Consider the following 20,387-nt stretch of genomic DNA (forward strand, 5'->3'; position numbering starts at 1 on the left):
TCTCCAGGCCAAGTGTGGCCTACTCCATTTTTTTAGGCCTGTAGTTACCGCCTATGATGGTGGCCCTCAGTGAGGGCCTGTGAGCTTTGGAAAGCCAACTGCTCCCTAGTCTGTTCCTAGCACTTGTCTCCTGAGTGCACAGCTGTGCCTAGCCTCTGCCCAGGGCCCTGCCGGTCACCACCTGCACTTTGGGAACTCTGCTATTGGCAGTTTCTGGGCACTGAGCAGTAGAGTTAGTTCAATTGTCAACTTGCCTTCCACCAGCTTTCAACTTGAAATGATTTGGTTCTTGGAAAGGAGAGGGCATGCTGGGATCTGGCATCACTAGGGTAGAAGGAAAGTAACCATCCTACCAGCCAGACCCTTTCCCTCGAGCTGGTTGCTTTTCCCCCTGAGCACGTCTCCAGCTGAGGGCTTCTGGGCACAAAGCATGCTCACCCACCACCACCACCCCCTCCTCCCCCAGGATGGCCCACCCCTGGCAGGAGTTTTTCTCTGGTTACATAATAGTTATGTAATGTTACGTAATAGTCTTGATTTTTGCCTCTTGGCCTACAGATGCTAAAATTTTTTATATTCAGCCCTTTACAGGAAACATCTGTAGATTCTTGGTGTATACGTCAAAGTTGGAGCCACTTGCCCTTTGCAAAGTGTGCCTTCCCCCATAGATACGCTATGCCTAGCTGGATTCTCCATCACCGCCAATGCCCAAGATGACTCTTACTCACCCCTTTGGGACTCAGCTTAGGTCACTTTCAGAAAAAAGTGCCTTTTACTTCTTAGTCCGGGGGACTGGTCCTTTTCCTCTAACCCCAGAAAATCACTGCCATCGTAACACTTGGGAGATTGCATGTTAATTGTGTTATATACTTCTTTCCCACTTTGGGGCTGTCCTCATATTTCAATGTGCATCAGTAGGTCTGATATGAGGCTCAATAATTCACGTTTCTAGTAAATTCCTAGGTGATGTTGCTGTGGGACCACAATGTGTCTGGCTGACTCCAAACTCTTCTTGAGTTCTCAACTTAAATGTTGGGATCAAAGGGACATTCCTGCTGGTCCCACCTCAAGTGACTCTGTCCTTATTCTTTTCTTCTGCCTCAGGCCCTTATTTGCTTGTATCAGTAATTCTCAAACTTATTGGTCTCAGGGCTCCTTTACACTCTTAAAAATGACTGAGAACTCCAGAGAGCTTTTGTTTATATGGATTAAAGCTATCCATATTTACCTTATTAGAAATTAAAACTGAGAAAAAATTGAAATGTTTATTAAATCATTTATAAAAATCATAATAGGCCTGATATGCAATAACACGAATGATATTTTTATGAAAAATAATTATATTTTCTAAAGCAAAAGAAACTATATTTTCTAAAGCAAAAGAAATGAGAAGGACAGCATCTTTATTTATTTACGTAGTCAAATCTCTTTAATATGTGGCTTAATAGAGGACAGCTGGATTCTTGGATCTTCTGCATTCAGTGTGCTGTTTTGGTTGAAATATAGAAAGAAAATCTGGTTCCATTCATACATAAAATTGGAAAAGGGAGGAGTATTTTATAACCTTTTCAGATAACTGTGAATATTCTTCTTTGATACTGCACCAAAACTGGACAGATGATGATGCTTTTCAAGTAAGTTGGAATCTGAAACAATCTCTGTACTTTTCACGCTTTGTCTCACTAAAATCCATTGTCCTATCTTGAATGTCCTATCTTTACCCAGGCATGATTTTGTAATATTGTACACTTGTCATTTGTTCATGGAGTTACCCAGACTTTCCAAATGGTGACACGTTTTGTTATGTAATATTTTAAAATCCTTTTTATTAAGTCATGTAGTCAAGGGTCAACATTTATAAAAATAAGTTACTCTTACTACTTTAGTTTCTTTATTGAAACTAGCTTCTTTTTCTTCTTCCTTCCTCCCTCCCTCCCTTTCTTTCTTTCTTTCTTTCTTTCTTTCTTTCTTTCTTTCTTTCTTTCTTTCGGACTCTGTGTGTGTGCTGGTGAAGGATACCATGACTGCTAGTCTAGTTCGATGTCACTGCCACTGCCTTGCTTTGCCCTAAGGTACCAGCTGCTTTCTACGTTGTTGCTTTTGAACCATCAGGGCAAATGTCAGCACAGTGAACACAGCCAATGACATTTTAATATTATAATGAAAATAGTTTTGACCTCATGGATCCCCTGAAAGAGTCGGGATTCCTAAACACCTGTAGACTATAGTTTGAGAATTGTGGATTTATGTCTTAATGTTGTAAAAAACTTGTAAGCATTGTATTTGCATGTTTACATCTTGTCCATCAGAACTGGTGTACCAATAGTATTAAATTTCTCTGGAGTACCAGCTTTGTGTCCAATCAGTAAATTTTTCACATAGATTGTCCTTGTATCCTCACAACAACTTTGGCAAATTATACCCATGCTATAGATGAGAAGGGTAAGGCACAGAATTACACGACTGATTCAGAATCACACTACTAGCACTTTGGAATAGGAGTAGTGGATAGCACTGAAAAGTGGCTTGAGGCCAAATAGAAAATGCCAACCTTTGAGTTCATCCTATATTCCTGTAGGGAGAGGGGAGCCATTGATAGTTCTTAGGGAGAGGACTGCATGTACTCACCACAGTGTATGAAATCCAAACACGCCCTCAGCAGAACACACACAAGCGAACTTGTGAAGTAAGAAAGAAAGTAAACGATAAAGAGTCCTATGTAATCGCTTACTGAGAATAAAGAACTGTAGAGAATTTCCTAAGCGCTATGTTTTCCCTACAGTTTTTTTTTTTTTTTTTTGGTCATGGAATTGACCGGAATGTCAGACATGACAAAGCTGCACCAAGCCGTGGCTACAGGGGACTACAATTTAGTGAGAAAGATTTTGAAAAAGGGTCTCTGTGACCCAAACTACAAGGATGTGGACTGGAATGACCGAACCCCACTTCACTGGGCTGCAATCAAAGGTGAGTGGACAACGCCTGGGTAGAATCCAGCCCTCTGAGCCCACCACTGATGAGGCCACCAGTCAGTAGTCTGTGTGCCGTAGTGGAAAGAAACAGTTCTTGAGAGCCAAATGGAATACGTCAACCCTGGCACCACCACCTACTGATTGTAGCACCTTAAGCAAGTTATGTAAGGTTTCTGGGCCTTAATTTATTCACCTACGTAATGGAAACAGTGATTACCTTGGAGTCTTGTGGTGAGGATTCGGTAAGATAATGGGCGTACTGTGCCTAGCACAGTTTGCTCTCAATTAATATTAATGCTCTGTGCTCTTGACCTCCAATAGGAAAGGCAGGACAGGGACTCAGTCTTGTTCAGTGCTGTATCCCCCACGCCTCACATGGCTCAGTTACAGAATTGGAGGATAGTAGGGGCAAAATCTCAGCCATTGGTCTTGTCAAAGTCTTCAGCCCTAGAACACCACTGAAGAACGTTAAGTAAAGGAGTGTCATAGTTGACTTTGCTTTTTATTTTATTTTGTTTTGTTTTACTTTATTTTATTTTTTACTTATTATGTTACGTTAGTCACCATACATCATCATTAGCTTTTGATCAACTTTGCTTTTTATATTTTTTATTTATTTATTTATTTATTTTTTATTTTTTAAAATATTTTATTTATTTATGTGACAGAGAGACAGCCAGCGAGAGAGGGAACACAAGCAGGGGGAGTGGGAGAGGAAGAAGCAGGCTCCCAGTGGAGTAGCCTGATGTGGGACTCGATCCCAGAACGCTGGGATCACGCCCTGAGCCGAAGGCAGACGCTTAACAACTGCGCCACCCAGGCGCCCCCAACTTTGCTTCTTAAAAAGCTCTTTTGATTTCTGTATGGAGAGTGGATTGGCAGGAAGCAAGATGGGCTGCAGAGAAATCATTGGGGGAATTCTGCAAAAATTTGAGTGCAAAGTGATGGTAGCTGTACTAAAACACCTTTTCGCGAACATGTATGCTGGGCATCGTGCTATATGCATTATGTCTGTGATTTCACTTGCACTTCAAAAGAACTCCATGAGGTAAGGAACATTTTTCACTTATAAATGAGGAAACTGAGCCTCAGACCTTCGTTTCTTGCCTGGGATCCCACAGTTAGCAAGTGTTACTTACTGGCAGGTATGAGCCCACATCTATTGGACCTAAAAGCCTGTGCTTTTAATCTGTGCTACCTGTAAAGTAAGTGGGACTTAACATACTTTTTATTGAGGTTTAATTGATCTTCAACATAGTATCAGTTTCAGGTATACAACATAACGATTGAATTTTTGTAGATATTATGAAATGACCATCACAGTAAATGAAGTTAAAATCTATCACCACATGTAGTTACAAAAAAGTTGTTGGGTTTTTCTTTTTTACAAAAAAGCTTTTTGTGATAACTTTTAAGATCTATTCTCTCAGCAACCATCAAATATGCAAAACAGTATTATTCACTACTGTCACTCTCCTATAGAATACTGTACTATCTTAACTATAGTATAATGCTGTACATTACATCCCCAGGACTTATTTATTTTATGACTGGTGTTTGTACCGTTTGACCCCCTTTACCCATTTCTCCAGCCAACCCCGCCCCCGGCCCTCTGGCAACCACCAGTTTGTTAACTCTACCTGTGATCTTGGTGTCTTTTTGTTTTTAGATTCCACATATAAGTGAGATCATATGATATTTCTCTTTCTCTATCTGACTTACTTCACTTAGCATAATGCCCTCGAGGTCCATCCACGTTGTTGCAGAATACTTGCCTTTAAATCACCATCGAGAGGCAGAAAGTGGAGCGAGCCTTATCAGTGCCCGCATAGGCATGCGTAGGGTGACTTGGGAGGGAAAGCAAGATTCCTAGGAAGGACCTGCGGGAATGGACAGGAGAAGGGAGTGTCCTGGAGGGAGTAGAGGGAATCCTTGCAGAGCCCAGGACTCTGGTGGAAGCAAAGTTCATGGGTTCAAGGTGGAGCACTGAGTTCCCGGTAAGAGAGGACGAAGGGAAGAGGGAATGATGCTAGGAAACTGGAAGGGCTTCAAAGCAAATGTCACCCCTTCTTTTATACTATCTAGACCTTCTCTGGCCTCAGTCGGGCAGAGACATTTTAATCTTAACCTCCTCCCGTTTCTTCCTGTTACATCTAAGGGCACATGGAGGTGATGCAGCTCCTTCTCCAATATGGAGCCAGGCCCTGCCTGGTAACTGATGTGGGCTGGACCCCAGCTCATTTTGCAGCCGAGTCAGGCCATGTGAACGTGCTGAAAATTCTCCATGCATCGCATGCCGCCATCGACGCCCCCGACTTCTTTGGAGACACGCCGAAGAGGATCGCACAAATCTACGGGCAGACCGCCTGTGTGGCGTTCCTGGAGAAGTAAGCTTCATTTATTCCCAATTAGAGAAAGGGCGGAGAAGCAGGAGCCTGGGGTCAAGGTCTTTGCCCACTCAGTGGTCTGAGGTCCCTGAAAATGAAACAAGCAAATTCAGCCAACTGTCGTTTGAGTTGTTTTTATTTCTTTTCCCTGAAATGACTAATTTGGGTGGAACTATATTGTTTCAGATTACGTGAAATCTACTGTTTTTGTATTATACCAAAATTATAATTATTATGATGCATATTTATAATAATTTTAACAATGTATAACTTATAATTATTGTTTTAGATGATTCAAAAATTATCTCGGATGAGAGAGGTGGGACACCAACTTTGAAATGGGTCATGGTACAAGATTTGTGGAGCCCCTTCAGATTCTTTGGTGCTATTCTCTCCTATTTCTCCTTTTACCTATCTGATCGTTTCTTCTCATGATTTTCTTGAGCTCCTATTCTTGCATGCCTTTATAATGCTGAAATTCCTCGGGATCCTGTCCTCGGCTATCTTCTGCTGACTCTCTCTGCAGAAATGTCAGCCCCTCCCCAGTGATGAGTGGGTGGGTGAGTACGATACCTGATCCCAGCATGACTGAAGGGGAGGAGGAGTACTTCTCCAGAGAGTGGGGGGTGCCATTACCAGGAAAAGTGGACAGGCAGAGCTGAGCAGACAAAAACAACAAAGGTCAGCCACATCACATGCAAGTCATTTCTAGTTATCGTCATCTTCCACGAGGAACTTCCCTTTTGAAAGTTAAGTGGGTTCAGAGAGAAGGAATCCTGATTAAGGGGAAATTAATCTGGACCTTGAAAGATGGCTAAGATCTGACTAATGAAGGAGGGAGAAAGATTCTTGATTTGGAGTGAAGGCATCAAGTTGGAAATGTGCATAGGCTGTGTGTACGTGTGAGGACGTGCAGGGGTAGTGGAGGGATAAGGATCACTGAGGAATTTCTTAACGCCTCCTGTTGCAAGCAGGTGGGCTCCCGGGCTAGGATGATGCAGAGAAACGATATAAGAGAATTTCAGAAGAAGCCTAGACAGTATTCAACAATTTTCTAGTAAATGTGTTAGTCAACAAATATTTTGGAGCCCTGCCATGCGCATGGCTTTGAACTAGATGCTAAAAAGGATTTAAAGATGCGTCAGAGACGTGCTGGACATTCAGTTCCCTGAGACAGGAGATACTAGCACTGAGACAGGCTAGAAAGTGGCAAAGGTCAAAGGAACAGGGCAGAGGAGGGATACTACGTGGTCTAAAGCCCGTCCGTGACTCCATGAACTTCCCGCTCAGGGGCTTGCCATGTTTCTCCATCCCATAGTCACTTCTTTAGTGTCTGAGGCATCCCTAAAGGGTGCACTTAGAGATACTTGAACTTGGCCTCCTTCCTTCTCTCCTGGACCGCTGACGTGGCCAGGCTGTGTGCAGAGGGCAGGAAGAGGGGCCCAGGCTGCAGCCGGGACAGGCTCTCCCGGCCAGCTGGGTGCTGAGGGCTGCCGTGTCCCCCTCTCCAGGGCTGAGCCCGAGTGCCGGGACCACCGGCGCACCGCCAGGCAGAAGGGGCTGCCTCTGGACCAGCAGGACGAAGACTGGGGTGCCAAGAAAAGGGAGCTGGAGCTGTCTCTTCCTTCCTCAAATCGAAACACTAATAAGAAAACGAATAAGACAATTGGAGGCCCCACCAGGCCGGGCCATCCAAAGGAGAGAAGAGCGTGAGAAGGACAGCATCATCGGTGCCTCTGGCACGCATGTCTGCTGCGGGGGACTGTCCCTGGACCAGACTAGGAGTGTGAGACCTGTACTGTCGTTACGTGATTTTACTTATGACCGTTACCCAGACGCCTTCTACAGGTAGCTCAGGACCTGCCATTCTGTCCAAAGCCTTGCTAGTGTTCTCTGCGGAGCTGCTGCCTCCCTGCTGATACGCCCTGTCCACAAGGATTGCCAGAAAAGGGCCGAGTGTCACCAGTCATTTGCCCGGTCGGCATCGCCTGACCCCGTATGTACCATTATAGAATTTCAAGGGGCAAAGAAAGCTCTCCCTAAGGACTTGATTGCTTCAATGAAAAGAAAAGTAACAATAAAATCTCAGAAATCTCCTGCCTACTCACTACAGTTAATCTGTGACAAAAGTGATTTGTTGTCACATAAACCAAGCAAAGAGGTGAACAAATGGAGCTCGCAGGTTCCAGCTGTGGTTCTCCTTCGTGGGACAGAGGCGAACCATCCCAGCCTGGTTGTTTTAACCAAGGGTCACTTCTCCGTAGGAAGAACAATCTGGGCGATAGACCAACTCGGTGAGCAATCCTGGGAACGCGGACGAGAATTAGTTTTATCCCACGTAACGAATGAAAGGTAGCATAAAAATTAGAACATGTGATTACGGCCCTACTCGTTCAATGTGCATGTTAGGAAATCTAAATACAGATCAGGTATCTCCAGTGAAAATGTCGCATCCAACTTGAGATGTGCTCTACGCGTGAAATACCTATCAGATTTTGAATACTTGGAACAAAAAAATGTCAAACAGCTCATTCACAATATTATTGATTACAGGTTGAAATGATCATATTTTGGGTATTGGGTTAAATAAAATATATCATTAACATATATTTTAGCTCTTTCTCTCCACTTTTTAAAATATGTGGCTGCTAGAATGTTTAAAATCACATGGGTGGCTTGCTTTTTTTTTTCTTTTTTTTTTTTTGGCCCACCAGACAGCCCTGCAGTGGAAACCAGAAACTGTTTGGTGTCCACCAGGCAGCTGGCCTGATGCACTCCAACTGGCTACTCCGCATGCTAGGATTCGTAGTTTTTCTACCTAAATCAATGTCTCTGGGTGCCTCACATCATTACACATTCCTCAATCAATGCTTGTGTTAATACAGGCCATGCCTGGTTCGAATTCTCTGCAATGAATCAAGGGTTGAAACTCTGATAGGAAAGTGGTACATGTGCAGAAGATATCTTTTCTAGTGTTTATATCCAGCCTGAGCCTCAATCCCCTTTCTCTCTGCTCAGCAATTCCCAGGGGTGGTTCCTGCTTGCCACGCTCCTTTAGCTCCTCCACTGGGGTACGAACTTTAGAAGACACCTGGCTCAAGCTGGACCACTCAGATTCTTCTCCAGGGAGCCAGCTGGTTCTGGCCTCTGAGCCTAAGCTCTGGGTACGGGGGGTCTCCGACGCTGCCCTGCCCTACACCGCCCGTGACGTCTCTGCAGAGTCCATGCTTTCCCAGAGCTCACGCTTCCCCCTACTGCTAGCCACAGCCCACGCAGAGGGTTTCAGGTGGAGAGGGGGTGGTGCTGGAGTGGAAAAAGGCCCAGGCTGCAACGCTGAGTGGCCCCAAGCTGGGAAAGAGAAAGGCCTGTAGTTTCCCCCCTCAGCCTGAGACCCAGTCTTCTTAGGGGTCCTCCCCTCCCCTCTGATGAGCTCCTCCCTCCCTGGGCCCTCATTCTCCTCACTAAGCCCCCTCCATCTCAGAGCACTCAGCCACATCAAAGAGTCCCCTCTCCACAATTTCAGCTCCACCCTCAACACTGGCCACATCCTCAGAAAGGCATAGACAGGGCTTGTGACTGAGCCGGGCTGGGGCTGGGGAGGAGGGGGCGGGATTGGCTTCTGCACTTCCCCTCTTGGCCGGGCCCTCCTCAGGAGCAGAGGGGTCTCCACTCGCACTTCTGGGCCCTGAGCTGCCTACAGAGGGTCTTCATCTGGAGGAACATATCCCCCTGAGCACCAGCTGCCATGTGCTGGGCTGAAAAAACAGCAGGGAATCTTGCCCAGAGATTAGATGAGGACGGTGGCAGTCTCGCCTGGTGTGGTTAGGCACCCATTTCAGGGGAACATTGATGACCAGAGCTCATGGGCCAGGGGCCGGGGGTGGGGTGGAGGAACTGGGAAACCTTGGGGCTGAGCCTGCCCCCCAGGCCTTCTCCCTCAGCCTTGGTAAGCTCCTTGTGGGGGAATTAATAGAGGCAGGAGCAGGACACGGTGGGTATTTTAACAGCCAGGACTCCCACAATAAACCTGGCTGCCTTGGAGGTGTCCAAATGCAGAAGGGTGAGCACATTTTGGGGATATATAAGACTCCCACATAGGAGGAAGCTGGATTCAGGAATTTCTGTGGCCTCCCTCAGATTTCACATCCCCACCTGGATAATAAAAAAAAAATTAAAAAAGAAGGAAAAATAGTAAAAGATTCTTGTCCTGGTAAGTTGAAAAGGAATCATGAGAGGATAGACCAGTAGCATATAACCAGAGAAATATGGAGTGGCTCATTCTACACAGGGCTGAGTAAGTGTCCGAAGGTGCTCCACAGAGCTAGCGAGAGAGAAGACTGAGGTAAAAGATGGCGGGTGCGGTGGGTGGGGAGGTGGGGTGGGAGGTGGGGGGGTGGAGCCATGCACGCACATGCACAGCTTTCTGGTTTCCAGTTCTGGTTCTGTACTCAGGAAATCTGTGAAATACTGCTTTCATAATAATATTTCCTCTTTTGCTCTCAGCATATCGAATTGATTTCTCCCCCTTTTTCCACCAGCCATCTTCTCTAATTAGTACAGTATTTTACAGTCATGGGCTTATGAGTCAAGCGGGCTTAGCTTTATACCCTCCCCTATGAAACAGGCAAAATAATCCCTCCTTCCTGGGGTTGCGGAGGGGATGAGATGAGATGTGTGGACTAAGGGGGCCACTGGCGTTCTGTAATAGGTCTGTGTGATAGCTATGATGTTTCTGTAAAAGTTGGCTTGGTTTTCTCCTGAGAATCCTGAAGAGGGCCAGGAATAATGCCCCGTATGGGTCAAATGAGGCTTTCCATTGTCCAGTCCATAAATACGCCCTGTCTAGTTTCATGGCATGGATCAGTCTGTCTTCCATTGGCCAAACAAACCTAGACCAAACCGATAAGTGTCCTTTACTGGAGCCATACCCCCATGGCCTCCTGCTGTCCTTGCTGAGTCCTCCTTTGATTGTTCATCTCAGCGAGGCATTGGGAAGAGAAAGAGATTGTGTATAGCAGATGGGAACAACCGGAGGAGGACACTATGAAGAAATTGTTGCAACGTGAATTCTGTACTGAGCATGTCTTATATCTAATCTCATGACTCACCTGCGAGGCAGGTCTTACTGTCCCCCAGTGACATCACAAATTGCAATTCTGAGAGGTTGCGTGACTTGCACGAGGCCACCAGGCTAATGCTCGCCTAGCCCTGAAAGCCTGCCTGGATTAGAAGGAGTCCTAACCCTTCCGGCTGTGGGGCCACAGTCAGGTTGCTCCACTTCTCTAGATTCCTCACCTGTAAACTGAATTTTACTGGAGTTTTCAACAATTCTGAGAATTAGATACAGAAGACATGCACTTCTCCAACAGCCCCGTTTTATTTTTTTTTTAAAAGATTTTTAAATTTATAAATTTATTTCAGGGGGGAGGGGCAGAGGGAGAGAGAGAACCTCAAGCAGACTCCCCGCCAAGTGCAGAGACCCACATGGGGCTTGATTCCACCACCTTGAGCTCATGACCTGAGCCGAAACCAAGAGTCCGACAGTCAACTGACTGAGCCACCCAGGCGCCCCCAACATCCTCCACTTTAAATAACCCTCTTTAAAAATAAATAAATAAATAAATAAATAACCCTCTTAGCACAGCTTACTCTCTTACTCTCTGTGTGATCAGAACCATGACCAGCTGAGGTGCTTGCTGAAGGCAAAGGAAATCCAGAATGGGTAGTGTAAGTAGGTTGTAACAAATACCAGCTGTGAGCATGGGATCCGTTGCTCTCATGAGTAGTCCTCCTTATCTAGTTATGAACATGTTTGTCGTGTGTGTGCATGCATGTGTGTGTGTGTGTGTGTGAATGCAAAATGGTACAGCCACTTTGGAAAATATTTTGGCAGTTACTTATATAGTTAAATATACACCTAGCATAGGACCCAGCAACTCCACTCCTAGATATGTACCCGAGTGGAATGAAACTTACATTCATATACAATCTGTGTGTAAGTATTTACAGCTGTTTTATTCATAGTGCCAGAAATTATGGGAACTATCTAAATGTCCTTAACTGGTGTGTGGATAAACAAGCTTGGTCCATCAGTACCATGAAAGAAGTATTACTTAGTAACAAAAGGGAACAGATTAATACGCGCAACAACATGCATGAATCCCAATGCGTTATGCTAAATAAAAGGAGGCCAGGCTCAAAGTCCTGTTTGAATCATTTCTAGGAAAATCCGGAAAAGACACAACTAGGACAGAAAACACCAGTTGTTGGGGCGCTTGGGTGGCACAGCGGTTGGGCGTCTGCCTTCGGCTCAGGGCATGATCCCGGTGTTCTGGGATCGAGCCCCACATCAGGCTCTTCTGCTAGGAGCCTGCTTCTTCCTCTCCCACTTCCCCTGCTTGTGTTCCCTCTCTCGCTGGCTCTCTCTATCTCTGTCAAATAAATAAATAAAATCTTTAAAAAAAAAAAAAACAAAAAAAACAAAACACCAGTTGTTGCCAGGGACTGGAGGTAGAGGGGAGGGCTCTCTACGAAGAGGCACAGGTGAGTTTTAGGGTGATGTAACTGTTTCGTATCTTGATAGTTGCTGTGGTTGCGTGATTATATGATACACTAAAAAGTATAAACGTTCCAGTACGTAATTGGTACCTTACTTATTTTTATGGGAGGAAGGAATTAATGTTTACTTAACTCACACACTGACATAAAGCCTTGCAAAATATCAGGAGGTTCCTGAGAGTTGAGGCAGGGAAAAGGCCATACACATCAGAAATTCTTAGAGAAATTCTCTGGAAATACTGAAAGTTCAATGAATTCCCTAATGGGCTGTGCATCAGAATCGCCTTGGGGTTTGTAAAAAACACATGGATTTTACTTCAGACTCCAATTCAGTAAGTCACTGTTGGGTCCCGGGAATTTCTATTTCTTCAATAGTCAACTAAATTCTTGTGAAGCCCAACTAGGTTTAGAACTCCTGAGGCAGAATTGCTAATGTCTTTTCTATACTAAGCATTCCTGTGACCGCGTAGAATTTAGGATGTATGTAAACTCTGGGGGAGGAAAAAATCACCTTTGTTTTTACTCATACTGATATTTAGCATTTCGTTCAACTGTGAGTTTGGGTAACAAAATTCAAATATTAGCAATTTCTACGACTTCGCTGCACACAGACATCTCATATATTTTCATTCAATATTAACATCATATTATAAACCATGGCATTTCAGATCATGAAATATCCCGATGATATTTCAGGTATCTTGAAATAACATTAACACTTGTCATTAGTTGGAAATTATAGTAACTTTTGCAAGTATCCCCGTGTCTACTTATATAATACATTAATAAACATATCATAAACTACTATTCTAACATTTTGATAATTGCATTTTAATAAAATTAATTTCCTTTATTATCTTCTGCATTTTATTTTCTTAATTTAAAAACACTGTTTCTAGAAGAGGTCCAATGTTTTACCAGATGGCCAAAGGGGCTCATGGCACAAAACACTTAAGCATGTCCTTGGTAAGTTTTCCTGATTTGAATTACAGTGGTTTCCATAACTGCAGACACACCCCTATTTAAATGAAAGCAGAGGGGATGACTGGCCTAAAATACAAACAGTGACTGGGTCTTGGGTCATCTAAGGTATTTCTGGTGAACAACACCCTTCTGCTCAGTCAGATTGGCCAGGGGATTTGTTTACTTGTATAAGCCAAGTTGACAGGAGGAAGGGCCACATAATTTACATGTTGGAGGAAGGGCCACATAATTTACATGTTCTCTTTTAAGAGACTGTATTTAAAGTTCTGGTCACAGCAGGGGCGCCTGGGTGACTGAGTCGGTTCAGCATCTGCCTTTGGCTCAGGTCATGATCTCAGGGTCCTGGGATTCAGTCCTACATCGGGCTCTCTGCTCAGTGGGGAGTCTGCCTCTGCCCCTCCCCCTGCTCCTGTAGGCTCTCTCTCTCTCTCTCTCTCTCTCAAATAAATAAAATCTTTAAAAAAAAGTAGTTCTGGTCATAGCAGAGCGAATAAGCCCTAAGGTGCTTTTTGTTGTTGCTGTTGTTTCATTTGCCTATAAAAGATGTTAATTGCCTTCGGAAAAACATCCCCAGGGGAAATTAACAAAGACTGGTCAAAGTGAAGGCACAATGCGCGCTGTGTTTTGGAAAAGTGCCATGCAAGAGGACATGAGAGCATAAGGCTAAGAGACTAAGCTTTAGCCTGAGAAAGAGGGACCAGTGCTTCCCAGTGAAGCAACACGGAGCCGGCTGCTTACCTTCGTGAGCCCGATCGTTCATCCATAGGATGGGATCCTGCCTACTGCACTGGCTCTTGAATGACTAAATGGTATGTGGCCAGGGAGAAAAGATTGAGAAAATTTGATGGGAGAAGGATTTCTCAAAATTATTCAAAATCAAAGGATTCCATAAAAAATAAGATGGATCCATGGAGGAAGAGAGGGATAGAGGGCTAGGTGGCTCCATGTGTGGCAAAGTAAGCAGTGAGAGCTAGGAGAAGACAGGTATACGGGTGTTTTACTGTAAAATGCTTTCAATTTTTCTTTATGCTGAGAAGTTTTCTAAATACAATGTTGGGGGAACAATTGCCTCCCCATTCTGCTGGGTAGTTGGGTCTCAGGACCTGGTATAGAGAAGACACATTTGGGCAAGCCCAAGTAATTCTGTTTCTCAGCACTTTGAACTTGAGCAATTCGGTTAGCCGGCCTCATCGTCCTTTTTATCGCTCGCAAAGAGTTGAAAATTATGCCTGCCTCTTAGGACTGAATGCAAATGTACCTGGCATCTCTGATGAGGAAAATGATTAGGAAATCAGAATTGGTACTATTCTTATTATCAGAGTCAAAAAACCCTTAAAATTCATCTAACCCCTCATTTAACAGGTGCACAAGCAAATGGTCAGAGGGGAACGTGATTTCCCCAAAGTCACAAACTGATTAGTCATAGAACCAGAATTTGAATTCAGATCTTCTGTGTCCCAGCCCAGTAATCTGTCTCTCAAAGCACTCTTTCTCCTGAGACTTGTTTCTTCCATCTTATAGAATTACATGAACCAACTCCATGGCAATCAGTTATCATCAATAGTTCCCATGCAAAAGAGTAAATGCCTAGTAAGAGACAACCAAGGCTGGAATAGTGGCGTTCTCCCCCCTGCTGGCTTTGCTGATCTGCCTCAATCCTTGGGCAGTCCCAGATTTCACGGGATCAAGAGACTTCAGGGACAACCAGCTTTGAGCCATCCAGGGATCGGGCCTGAGAAGCCGCATGGTGCTTCCGTCTGGGCGCTGTACCGTAGCGTCATGGCATGTTCCATCTTCGCGGGTATAGCAGCAGCCCCTCGGCAAGTCATTCCTCGTCCCGTGTCATTTGACCAGACCAGGACAAAGAAGCTACTCCTCCTGGAATATGACTGAGGGCCTAAGTCCTGCCTGTTCTCACACACGCTCCCCCACGTTGGGCTAGAGAACTCCAAATTCTTGCCAAATTTGCAGAAGGGAAATCAGAGAACTTCTATCCCCTTGCAACCACATGACTGTTTAGCAACTTTGCACCAAGGGTTCAAAAATTGGAGAAAACAGCTCCTGTGGTCTGAGTCATTTTCCTCTTTCTGGCCTGCTCTTCTCTAACACTTGGGCACGTCGTGCTAGTCTTTGAGAAAATTCATCTACAAAGATTTCTTTTTTAATGTTCAGTACAGGAATTCTCACGGCTCTAGGATTCTGGGCTTCCTTTTTTTTCTTTTTTTAAAGATTTTATTTATTTATTAGACAGAGATAGAGACAGCCAGCGAGAGAGGGAACACAAGCAGGGGGAATGGGAGAGGAAGAAGCAGGCTCATAGTGGAGGAGCCTGATGTGGGGCTCGATCCCATAACGCCGGGATCACGCCCTGAGCTGAAGGCAGACGCTTAACTGCTGTGCCATCCAGGTGCCCCAGGGATTCTGGGCTTCCTTATCAGTTGCCATGAAGCTTGATGATTGCAGGCCCTGAAGAATCTAAAGTCACAAAATACTTTCCGGGGAGAAGGTAGAGTGGCATATGAGACTGTGACATGTGAAGTCTGGTTATTACTGCTTTTATAAAAACGTGAAGCTACGTAAGATTTTGGGGTGTTGTTTCCGTCATCAGAAAAGTCTCTGGCAATGAGCCGGCAGACACTGGATGAATTCTTTTAAAAAAAATTATTAAGGTATAACTTACACGCCATGGCTATGGCTCTCCTTTCAAGCGTACCATTCAAACATTTTTAGTTAACTTAGAGAATTGTGCAACTATCACCCCAATCCAATTTTAGAGCATTTCCATCACACCAAAGAGATTCTTCCTGTCCTTTAGGCAGGCACTCCCCATTCCCACTCCCAGTCCCTGGCAAGCACTCGTTTGCTTTCTTTCCCTGTAGATTTCCCTTTTCTAGAAATTGCATACAAATGGGTAGATGGGTTCTTAAGGGCAGATAATCATATCTCTATTACTGATAAATTCAATCAACCACTGAAAAATACATATTATGCATGCTAGTTGCTTTTCCTAAAGCCAGTGAAACAGACTAGTTCCCGTCCAGCAAGGAAGGCAGGAAGTCAAACAACTAAAACCAAGGAAGTTGATTATCTGTGAAAGGGGAGACCCAGGGCTCCCTATTATCTGGAGCCCATAAAGTAGTCTGGAAAAGTCCAAGGAGGCCTCTTGGAGGAAGTGGCATGGGAATGAAAACAGGAAGCTTGGCTGGAGGTAAGCAGAAGAGTTGGGAGAGAACCCTGCAGGCTGGCTGTAGAGGATGTGTGTTGAGTCTGAGGGACCAAAGCGGGCTTGTCAAGGCTGAAATATAATGTGTGTGAAAGAGCAAGGAAGGCCGGAGTCATGGTGACCATGGGGGTGGCCTTGGAGGAGGCGTAAAGCCAGGTCACAGTTGGCCATGGTGTGACACTTGGATGGCGTTCTGAAGGCAATGGGGAGCTTCTGAGGAGTTTAGGTAGGGTTGGATGTGACATGGCAAACGACCGGGAGCCCAGCAAGAATTCAGGCAGAAAGACCAGCTAGGAAATGCTGGAATAACCCAAGCAAGAGATGCCACTGGGAGGCAGCATAGCCATGTGGTTAAAAGCTCTGGAGTTTTCCAAAGAAGACATACAGAAGGGCAACATTTATTGGGGGTGCAGGGAGAGAAGTAATAAGGAATTGGCTTACACAATAATGAAAGTTGGCAGATCCAAAATTTACAGAGCCGGTGTTCCAACTCAGGTCCGAAAGGTGGCAGATTCTCATACTACCAGGAAGAGTGGACGTCTCAGTTAAAAGGCCACCAGACTGGAGAATTCTCTCTTACTTGGGGGAGAGTCCTTTTCTTCTATTCAGACCTTCAACTGATTGGATGAGGCCCACCCACATTATAGAAGGCAACCTGCTTCCTCAGTCTATCAATTTAAATGTTAATCTCATTCAATAATACCCTCATAGAAAGACCCAGAATAATGTTTCACCAAATACCTGGGCACACCATGGCCCAGTCAAATTGACACATAATATTAACCATCATCTGGGTTGATAGGGAAAATGGTAGGTAGGGGTGCCATTTTATAAAGGTGATTCAGGGAAGGTATCTCCAAGGAGTGGCCGTTTGAACAGTGGCCTAAATGAAGTGAAAGCAAGATGCTGTGGTAGCGGGTCCTTCCAGGTGCAGGGAGTAATGAGTATCTAGGGCCAGTCCAGAACGTCTGGGCTGGGATAAGAAGCTGCTCTGGCTGGAGCAAGAAGCCAGTTGGGGAGGGGAGGGGAGGTGTGCCTCAGGGAAGGCGCTGAGGTTGGAGACGTGGTCAGCAGCGGGTTCATGTGAACCTTGTGGGCCATGGCGAAAATTGGGCATTTCATTGTAAGGGTCCCAGAAAACTATTACGGAGTTTTAAGTGCATCTCTGGCCACAGTGCTGAGGAGAGGTTGTAGGGGTTTGGGGGTAGAAGTGGGGACAAGAGTCACCAAGTTTATTGCCATAATCAGGCTAGAGATGATGGTGGCTTGGGCTGCAGGGAAGGCCGTGAGAAGCAGCTGGATTATGGACATACTTTGCAGGGAGAGCAGAGGACCTGGTGGGAGAGTGAAGAGACACATTAATAGACACATTAAGAGGAAAATACACAAATATTCGGGGTGGGCCCCATCAACCCTTTTCACGGACCTTGATTATGCTTGATGACAATTCAGCTTTCACAGAGGGAATCCTTTTGCTGGGGTGGCCTCTGTCAGCTGATTATTTTTCTGAATGGCTGTGGATGTGCTCACTCTTCTGGAAAGTGGCTCTTGCTTTCTTCCTCACTATAGGCTTCTGTCTGTCTGCCAGGAGAGCTAGCTGTGCACGTGCTGCCTTCACTATATCTTGGTTGCCCAGCTTTGCTTTGCGAGAGCTTCTTGGCTAAATATCATAGACTTGTTTGTTTGGTTTTGTCTTATTTTTCCGAAGCACTACAATGATAGTGAGTATAATTTACATAGGTCAAATGCACAGAGCTTCAGTGAACAGTTCAGTGTGTATACCTGTGAAATCTATATCATAAACGTTCCCGTTGCCCAAGACAGTTTCCCCATGCCCACTTCTAGTCTGTCTTAACACCTTGGTCCCTGTCCCTGCCAACCTCTGTTCTGGTATCTGTCACCATAAAGTAGTTTGGCATATCCAACCTCGTATACGGAAATCGGTAGAATGCCTGAATGTGTGCTGGGCTTCTTTCATTCAACATGATGTATTTGCGATTCGTCTATGTTACTGATTGTGTCGGTGGTTTGTTCCCTGGATGGATATAGCATGATTTGTTTATTCATTCACTAGTTGGTGGCCGTTGGAGTGGCTTACAGTTTGAGGTCATTATAATTAAACTGCAGTGAAGCATTCTTCACGACAGCCAAGATAGAGAAATAACCTGAATGTCCATTGAGAGATGAATGGGTAAAGAAGATGGGGTGTATACACACGAGGGACTATTATTAGGCCTTACCAAGGAAGGAGATCCTGGGATATGGGACAACTTGGCTCAATCTGGAGGACGCTATGCTAAATAAAATAAGCCATCACAAGAGGACAAATACTGCAGGATTCCTCTTATATGAGGTCCCTAAACTAGCCAAATTCATAGAAGCGGAGCGTAGAATGGTGGTTGCCAGGGGCCGGGGAGAGGGGGAAATTGGGAGTTGCTATTCAATGGGAGAAGAGTTGCAGTTACGCACGATGAGTAAGTTCTAGAGATCTTCTGTACGACATTGTGCTTGGGGTTACCAATACTTTTTTTTACACTTAAAATTTTGTTAAGAGCATAGATCTGATGTTCAATGTTTTTACTACAATAAAAAAAAATTGCAGTGAACGTTGGGTACATGACTTTTTACTTGCAACACATTTTCATTTCTCTTTGGTAAATACCCAGGAGTGGAATTGCTTGGTCATAGGGAAGGTGTATGTTCAACTTCATTAGAGTTTTGTTTTCGATTTAGCTTTCACGCGTGGGAAGGCACACAGGACGTCCACTTAAGGACTTTCCTCAACAGACCTTAGAAGGGAAATGATCCAAGGGGATAATGATAAAGGTACAAATGCTGATGAAGACAAAGAGAGGAGGACCGTGATAATGGTGATGTTGTTGTAGTACTTACCACGGGAGGCTTCCTATGTATTAATTTATTAAATCCTTACAACAACACTGAGAGGTAGGTATTATGTATCCTCATCTTACAGTTGAAGAAACTGAGGCAGGGAGACGCCAGTCAGTGTTCTCAAGGTCACTCAAACCCAAATTGAAAACATCCATGTTTTTCAACTAATTGTACCACCTCCTGTAAGGAGTCCTGTGGACGTCACCTCTCACATCTTCTCCCGATGCCCTGACCATCCTTCTGGGTGGCTGCTGTGCCTTTGACGGGACTTTCTGGGTCCTCTTTGAGTCCACTTTGCATGACAGCTGCTCTCTGGTGTCAGAAGTGCTGACCTCATGTCTGCCGGTCTGACAAGGTCCCTTTGACTAGTTTGTTTGCCCTCTTCCGACCCCTTCCAGTTGGTCTCCCCTCTCTTCCCCTCCCTTATCCCTACCCGCTGCACCCCACCCCTTCATCATCACCAACCTCCACCACCAAACCCCACTATAATTTACCTACGGCCCATAAACGTGTACCCTTGAACCAAGTTCTCTCAAGAAGAATCTTCCGGCAAAACTGCTTATTTGATCCTCAAAATATTTTGTTGTTTTTGTGAAGAATTGTGCCCAGAATCATTTTGATGATGAAAGTGTCATATGTCCTTGTTTTGGCAAAGTCACCATGTAACATCAAAAATATGATGTTGCTGAGTACAGACATGCTATCGACGTGGGTACCTTTCTTTTACTTGGTGGAGATTTCAAATAAATACATTTCAAAACAATTGGACTTGTTATGATTTCATTTTACCTTTTTCTTCTAGAAATATCTATTATAGTTAATGTAGTTAACATGCATTTTTCAGCAATAAACTCCTGCCTTGTAACAATACATTCAGGTGGTCATTTTCATCTAAACTCATCTCCATAAACCCTTGCAGGTAGATCAAGCGGAATTAAGTAGGAACTTGGTGAAGGAATGGGGATTCTCTCTAGTTTCGAATAGAACCTCAAGTCCAACTTCATACAAATTTCATATATTTCAGAACTCCGATATCATGGGTAAAGCAACAAATTCTACCAATTTGTGGAGATATTTCTTCTTAAAATTGAAATCAATCTGCACTAACAATTATGTTTTGAAATATCTCAGGAAGTTACAGGCACAGTTTACATTATTTATAATTCTTTGCTCACTGAAATTTCCCGAAATTTAAGAGAACGACTTCGGCGAAGCCAAGCCTCTGATGTTCAACTTGCTAGAAAGTGGGTGCCCCCTTGTGGTCTATAGAACACCAAAGAAAGGTTCCAGGCCTGAAGTTCTAAACGGTCTAACCACGTTGCACGTCCCTCACCAAAGTGCACACTGAATCCCTAGTGCTGAATTACGAAA

The 20,387-nt window shown here is 44.6% G+C and overlaps 1 protein-coding gene across 1 annotated transcript; it reads left to right on the forward strand.

Annotated features, from left to right (window-relative positions):
* The first annotated feature begins 2,137 nt into the window (after window positions 1-2,137).
* On the forward strand, window positions 2,138-9,692 carry ANKRD66 (ankyrin repeat domain 66). Its single transcript, XM_008691827.2, has 3 exons — window positions 2,138-2,967; window positions 5,131-5,359; window positions 6,871-9,692. Exons 1-3 carry the CDS (start codon window positions 2,805-2,807, stop codon window positions 7,070-7,072), a joined length of 594 nt encoding a protein of 197 aa, XP_008690049.1. The 5' UTR covers window positions 2,138-2,804; the 3' UTR covers window positions 7,073-9,692.
* The last annotated feature ends 10,695 nt before the right edge of the window (window positions 9,693-20,387 follow it).

This window comes from Ursus maritimus, unplaced genomic scaffold, assembly GCF_017311325.1.
Source record: "Ursus maritimus isolate PB19 unplaced genomic scaffold, ASM1731132v1 scaffold_29, whole genome shotgun sequence".
NCBI lineage: Eukaryota > Metazoa > Chordata > Mammalia > Carnivora > Ursidae > Ursus > Ursus maritimus.